This window comes from Acomys russatus, unplaced genomic scaffold, assembly GCF_903995435.1.
Source record: "Acomys russatus unplaced genomic scaffold, mAcoRus1.1, whole genome shotgun sequence".
In the NCBI taxonomy this organism is placed as follows: domain Eukaryota; kingdom Metazoa; phylum Chordata; class Mammalia; order Rodentia; family Muridae; genus Acomys; species Acomys russatus.
Window position 1 is genome coordinate 17,956 of NW_026131792.1, and position 7,045 is coordinate 25,000.

The following is a 7,045-nucleotide window of genomic DNA, read 5'->3' on the forward strand; positions in this document are numbered from 1 at the left end:
ACCCACAAGTTAGACAGGCGGCACCACTGTCCACCCTGAAGAGACAGAAGTACTTTCTTGCAGGAAGAGAGGCATGCTGCCGGTCAGCCTGTGTTGACAGACTCCTCCAGAGGCTAAATAGACTCCAGAATCCAGTCACTGCTGGAGAGGCAGGCAGCAGGCAGTGACAGGTCCTGGGGGGAGCCCCGGCCCTGCCCTTCCTGGAGAGAGCCATGCTCCTGGAAGTCTTCCTCTTCGTCGAAGAAGCCGTTGTCCAGCGCACAAGGGCAGTCCTGGCTGGAGGCCGCCTGGCATGCTCCCTTGTACTCCTGAATGGACTCGTAGAGGTTGTACAATTGGCAGAGCAAGGATATGTCCAGTTGTCGCAGGCCAACCTTGAGGGAGGGGGGGGGGGGGGTTTGAGAGCCAAGTCAGTGCTGGAATTTCATCTTACACCCACCCAGCAATCTGCCTAGGCTAGCACATTCTTTCCCTCAGAAAGGCTTGAGGCAGTATCAGCAGGATGCTTCGGAGTTCCAGGTAGACGCACTCTTCCACTGTGTCATGCCACACCTCAGACCTGAGTGGGTGAGTCCGTTCCTGAATTCGCCCTGGTGCTCCAGACACACCCAGTGAAACACAGCAGTGCGTGTCCTGAGCACCTCAGCTAGTGTCACAGTAGATGACAAGTCCCAGACATTGCTGTCCCCACACCCAGACTCAGAGAAGACCCACAGGTGATTTCTTTGTAACCCTGGCAAGACCCCCATATTCTGTCTTTCCTAGGCAGCAGGCTACCCCTGGCCAGACAGGATCTCACTGGTCAGTGACATGCTACCTGCTGTGGCACCCCCATGTGCCTTAGGGTTATCCAGGCACATGCTGGGTATCCATGTTCATATGATCACTCTCCTAGTCAGGGTTGGTGGGGTCTCCCCTCAAGACAACGAACTATGAAGAAACTGGAGGGTATCCTCACACCAGCTTCTGGAAGCTTCACAGAAACAAGTGTCAGGGGACAAAGAGTGTGTGGCAGTGTCACGCGCTTGCTCATCTTCACTTCCCTCCTTCCCCACTGCCTGCCCCATGACAAGAAGCGGCCAGGTCCGGAAAAGCATGGGCCCCAGCAATTACAAACCTAGGAGGGTGATGGCTCTCAGAACTGCAGGAAAGCCTGCACACCTGGGCCTCTAACAGGACAAGAACCACGCTAGAGAAAGCACTACCTGCTCCCTGCACAGCGGCTACCTGTAGGGTCAGACAAGATGAAAGCTGCCACCAAACCACCCAGGGAAAAGGGAAGGAGTCCAGCAGGGCCAGAGCTGGGATGCTAACCTCAGGCTCTTGGAGGGCATCCCACCAGTGCTATCTATGGGATTTCAGAGGCAACCTGGTTACACAAAGTCACAACCTCTCAGCGTCATCCTGCAGAGCCCTCTATGACAGGTGTGGCCACCCACATGCAAACAAGCCTAATGTCACACTTTCCTAACCACATGTTAGATACTGTAAGGTGGCCTCCACCCTGTGGCACAGTCCACTCACTCGGGCATGGTAGAGCGTGGCTGACAATGCCGCACTGGGGAAACAGGACTGTGAGAGTGAGGCCAGCCTGAGCCACATAGCGATAGCATCATCAGAAGACAAGACAGCCTGTGGGCTGTTTTCACTAGGATGCTCTGGCCAAATTCTTCCCCTGAGTGGCTCCTAAGTTCCAAGATTCTGTTGCAGATACGGGCACAACCTGACTGGCTGAAGTACTCCTGCCTGCTCCCAGCTCAACTTTGACAAAGCTACACCTTCCTGTGTTTGCTTAAGAAGAGGCTCACATGACACAAGTCTCCCACCCTGACACTGCCTTACCATCAGGGAAAGACACTATACTCTGTTTTTTGTGTCAAGAACAGAACACAGAAAGACCAAAGGAGCTCTGTGCTCACCTTCTGGGGCCCCATGGGGTTGGCCCACAGTGAGAGCTCCATGGGTCCTTAAACTCTGTTGGATGACAAGGTCATGACCTCATGTCACCCAAGACTCACGGTGCCAGGTTTTTCTGAGAGAAGTCTCCCCAGATACCCAAGGGCATACCCAGCACAGGGTGGCAAGCAGAGGAACTGACTGGACCTCCCTGCACAGTCACACAGGGATGACTCACAGAGCTGCCCTGTCGTTGGGTGTTGACACTGGCCTAGAAACAATTGACCCACCTAGAGACACAACAGGGTCCCAACACACTTGTTACACGGCCCTACACGTGCCCACGGTCCTGACACACCTGTTACACAACCGCACACGTGCCCTTGCACAGGTAGATTTCACCTAAGTGCTGGAGTGCAGGATCACACCTGCCTCAGCTCCTATAGCAGCTGTTCCAGGCACCAGGCTAACTTCCTCCCACTAGGCAGAATTTCCCTGAAGTACAGAAGTGAATGACACTGGTACTCTAGCGAGGACAGCCTGCAGCATGGGTGACTCTACATAACTGAGAGAGTACACAGATCTGTCCTGGTCATGTTACAGTGAGAACCCTAGCCACAAGCCTCGGGTGGCCTACAGGTAGTGCTGTGTGCTCACAGCATCAGAAGGCACTGCTTAAGAGCAGCAAGGTAGGCCAGCCCAGGCTCCCCAAGAAGGCTCTCTGCTGAGGGGTCTGGATAGAGACGAGGAGGGTGTGTGCCCCAGGGCTAAACAACAGGAAGCTCCCATGTTTGAAAGTGATGTCTAATTGAGTGGCAGAAAAGGTGATGAATCAGAGAAGATTTGACAGACTAGAGTCCCAGTTTTACCAGGACAGTAACAGAGAGATGGGTTGCAGAGAGAGAACTCAGGTGAAGATGGAACAGGCCAGAAAATGAGAAGAATTCAGATCAGAGCAGATGGCTGAATTAGTTTGAGGCCAAGCAGAGCAATTCTGGGTGAGAGAGAAGCCAGATTAAATAAATCAGCTGGGATAAGAGTCTGAGCCAGATCAGCTGAGTTGAACCAGACAGCCCAGAGCTCAGAAAGAACAAATAAGGATGAGTTCTTTAAGCAGAAAGTCTCAGAGGCTGAAAACATTCTAGGCCTAAGTTAGATCGTACGGAAGCTAGAAGCTTCCAGGACTAGGCCTAGGTTAGCAGAAGGAGGTAGTAAGTCTCCCAGACAATTGAGCCAGGAGAATAAAAGTTACTTTTTTTTTTTTTTTTTTTAATATGCCTTGAACTCCTGATCCACCTGTTTCTGTCTCCCAAGTGCTGGAATGATTATTGCTCACCGTCATCCTCTGCTGACAGCACTCCTTTTTAAAAAAGATTGATTTATTTAGTATGTATACAGTGTCTGCCAGAAGAGGACACCAGATCACATTACAGATGGTTGTGAGCCACCGTACAGTTGCTGGAATTGAACTCAGGACCTTTGGAAGAGCAACCAGTGTTCTTAGCCTCTGAGCCATCTCTCCAGCTCCTGAGAGGCCTCTTTAACAGGACCCTTTTAGGACTAGGAAGATGGCCATGCAAGCATGGTGACATCAGTTTTGATCTCACTTATAAAACCCACAATTATAAAAGCCGCTTGTAGCCAGGCATGGGTAGGGCACAGCTTTAATTCCAGCACTCAGGAGGCTGAGGCAGGTGGTTATCTGTGATGAGTCCCACCTATAGATACATGGTGAGACCCTGTCAAAAAATAAAAAATAAAAGGAAGGAAGAAAAGAGGTGTCTTTAATTCCTTTATTTCAAGAATAAGCGTATTACCTAGCTATGTATGCCAGTGTGACCACAACCTCCACCCAATGGTGTGCCGAACACAGTGTCTTGAGCTCCACAGTATAATTTTTTTTCTCATTCAGGGTTCAAAATAAGACAAAAAAAAAAAAAAAAAAATCAAGAATGCTCTACTTTATTTACAAAAATAAACATGAAAGTGGCCTCTTCCCAACTACTGTGAAGATTCAAAGCAAAACCAAAGCACTGGGAAATGCTCTTGCTCCTAGCCAGGTGTGGGAAGAGGAAAGCAGGTAGACTGGGTGGTGTCACAGGAGAGTCCAGGAGGCAATGCCCGCTGTCCCCTGGAGTCACAAGCCAACCTGAACAGAACCACAGGTTTAAAACGTCACTGTGCAAAGGATGAGAAAGACCTTGCCCAGGAAGCATGCCGACCTGGGTTCCCGGAACTCAAGTAAAAGCCAGGTGTGGAGGTGCACATCTGTAATCCCAGCTGGGTAGGCAGAGGCAGGGCCCCTGGGGCAGCTGGCCCCGCCAAATTAGCAAGCTTTCAGTGAGAAGCTTGTCTTAAAAAAAGGTGGGAGGAACTTAGAGAGATATCTGAACTCACCATCCGGCCTTCTTATACGTGTGTACGAGTACATGTGCACCTACATGCACACAGGAACACACCCGAAATCATGTGGTACGTGCACGTCATGTGCATACTCTCAGGCATTGATTTGTTTTGTTTGAGACAAGGTCTTTCTATGTCCTGGAATTTGCTATGTAGACCAGGCTGGCCTCAAACTCACAGTGATCCACCTGCCTCTGCCTCCAAGTGCTGGGATTAAAGGCGTGCACCACTACACTCAGCCTAAAATAAATATTTGGCTTTTTTTTTTTTTTTTTTTAAAGCCCTACAGTTGGGTGTAGTACTGTGGTGTGTACCTGTAATTCTAACTACTCAGGAGGCTGAGGCAAGTTGATCATGACTCACAGGCCAGCCTGGGTAATATATTAAAACTCAAGACCAGGTGTAGCAAGTTTATGTAGCTCGTCCCTCTAATCCAGGGGTGGGGGTTGAGGCAGGTGTTCCAGGACAGCCTGGTCTACAAAGCAAGTTCCAGGACAGTCAGGGTTGTTGCACAGAGAAACCCTGTCTTGAAACACCAAAACAGAAAGCAAAACAAACAAACAAAAAAAAAAAAAAAAAAAAAAAACTCAGCAAGAAACCAAACAAAAAACAAACAACACAAACCTATAGTACCCAATCATGTAGGAGACTTGATACTCGCTTGTGTGAAGAGGAGAACACAAAGTGGGGTGTGGGGTGTGGGTGAGGGGAGGGTTGGGGAGGTGGAGGGGTGTGGGGTGAGGGGAGGGTTGGGGAGGTGGAGGGGTTAGGGGTGAGGGGAGGGTTGAGGGGTGAGGGGAGGGTTGGGGAGGTGGAGAGGTGTAGGGTAAGGGGAGGGTTGGGGAGGTGGAGGGGTGAGGGGAGGGCTGGGGAGGTGGAAGGGTGAGGGGTGAGGGGAGGGTTGGGGAGGTGGAGGGGTGAGGGGTGATGGGAGGGTTGAGGGGTAAGGGGAGGGTTGAGGGGTAAGGGGAGGGTTGGGGAGGAGAGGGGTGAGGGGAAGGCTGGAGAGGTGGGGGGTGAGGGGAGGGCTGGGGAGTTGGGGGGTGAGGGGTGATGGGAGGGTTGAGGGGTGAGGGGAGGGTTGGGGAGGTGCAGACTCACAAGTCCTTTCCACCTCACCCCAACCCCAGGCCTCAAACCTGAGGCGACATTACCCTGAGATGGACCTGGAAGGAGAGCCTCTTGTCCAGGAGTGTGAGCTCAGTGCCTGTGGAGTTCTGGGATGACCATGTGGGGACATAGAGCTCTGATCATCAAACTGCAATGTCCAAGGCCCCTCGGGCCCTTCAGAAACGGTTTGCAGGGCTGGGGAGCACTCCAGTCCTGAGGAGAGGGCTTGCTTTGCAGACAAGGACCTGAGTTTGATCCAGAACCCATGTGCAAAAATGCTGGGTGTGGTACAGGAGTCCGTGACACAGAATCCTGGAGAGACAGAGAGAGGGGGACCCAGGGGGTGGCTGGCCAGCCTCGCCTCTTCACTGAGATCCAGGCCAGTGAGAAACCCTGTGTCAGCAGCAGCAGCAACAACAACAAGAAGTCTGCGGCACTTGAGGAACACCTGAGGCTCTTCTAACCTCCGCATGGGCTCAGGGCTGAGAGACTCCATTCACACAACAACTTTCCCTTGTGTTTTGCTAAAACGCCATTGTAAAGGTTTTTAAGGAAGTGGAGTTACAAGGCCAAAGGGCAGGTGCTCATTCATTTTCATGTGCACTGTGAAACTGTTCTCCAAACCGAGTGCACATGCCTCCACCAGCCAGGCAGGAGAGGCCCCGCCACCCTTCTCCTGTGAAGCTTTTGCTAGTCTTTTGGGCAGAGCACAAGCATTTTTATATCTATCCATTGTAGCACTTTCACTTGTTTGTTGGAGACAGGGTCTCACTGAGCATCTCAGGCTTTCATTTGTTTGTTTTGGCCTTTGAGACTGGGTTTCTCTGTATAGCCCTGTCTGTCCTAGAACTCACTGTGTAGACCTGGCTGGTCTCAAACTCTCAGAGATCCGCTAACCTCTGCCTCTTGAGTGCTGGGATTAAATGTGTGCGCTGCCACCACATGCCTAAGTACAACTGAGGGTCCTAAGGAGCATCTGCATGTGTGTTTTCTACCCATAAACTTGTGAAACCATCCTCACACACCTGGACTGGCCACCTACGTGCCTAGGAATTAAAACATCCTCTTAGCCAGGTGTGTGTGGTGGCGCACACCTTTAATCTCAGTACTCGGGAGGCAGAGGCAGGTGGATCGCTGTGAGTTCAAGGCCAGCCTGGTCTACAAAGTGAGTCTAGGACAGCCAAGTCTACACAGAGAAACCCTGTCTTGAAAAAAAAAACCAAAAAACCAAAAACTCATCCTCTTTTCTTTTTTGGGGGGGGGGGGGTTCGAGACAGGGCTTCTCTATGTAACCTTGGCTGTCCTGGACTCACTTTACAGACCAGGCTGGCCTCGAACTCACAGAGATCCGCCTGCCTCTGCCTCCTGAGTGCTGGGATTACAGACATGCGCCACCACCGCCAGGCAGTAAAACATCCTCTTTTCACATTTTCTCTTCAGTGTGTCCTTCCATCTCCCTGCTTCTGGCTGGAAGGGGCCTGGTTCCCACAGATGGCCTGTACTACGGAGCTCAGCTGCTCTGAGCACGCACATTACTTCCCCTTCCTTCTGCAAGACTTGGAATCTACAGGCCTGCAAGAAGAAAACAGAGCCAAAAACAAGGAACAGAGCTGGGCTGGCAGAATAGCTCGGCGAG

At 51.5% G+C, this 7,045-nt stretch overlaps 1 protein-coding gene across 1 annotated transcript in view; it reads right to left on the reverse strand.

Annotated features, from left to right (window-relative positions):
* Positions 1-7,045, reverse strand: part of LOC127186485 (protein FAM89A-like) — a 12,697-nt gene continuing 5,652 nt past the window's right edge. Inside the window, exon 2 of the mRNA XM_051142832.1 lies at positions 1-374. Coding sequence (XP_050998789.1) covers positions 114-374 — 261 coding nt within the window. The 3' untranslated portion in view covers positions 1-113. The remainder of the gene's footprint in view (positions 375-7,045) is intronic.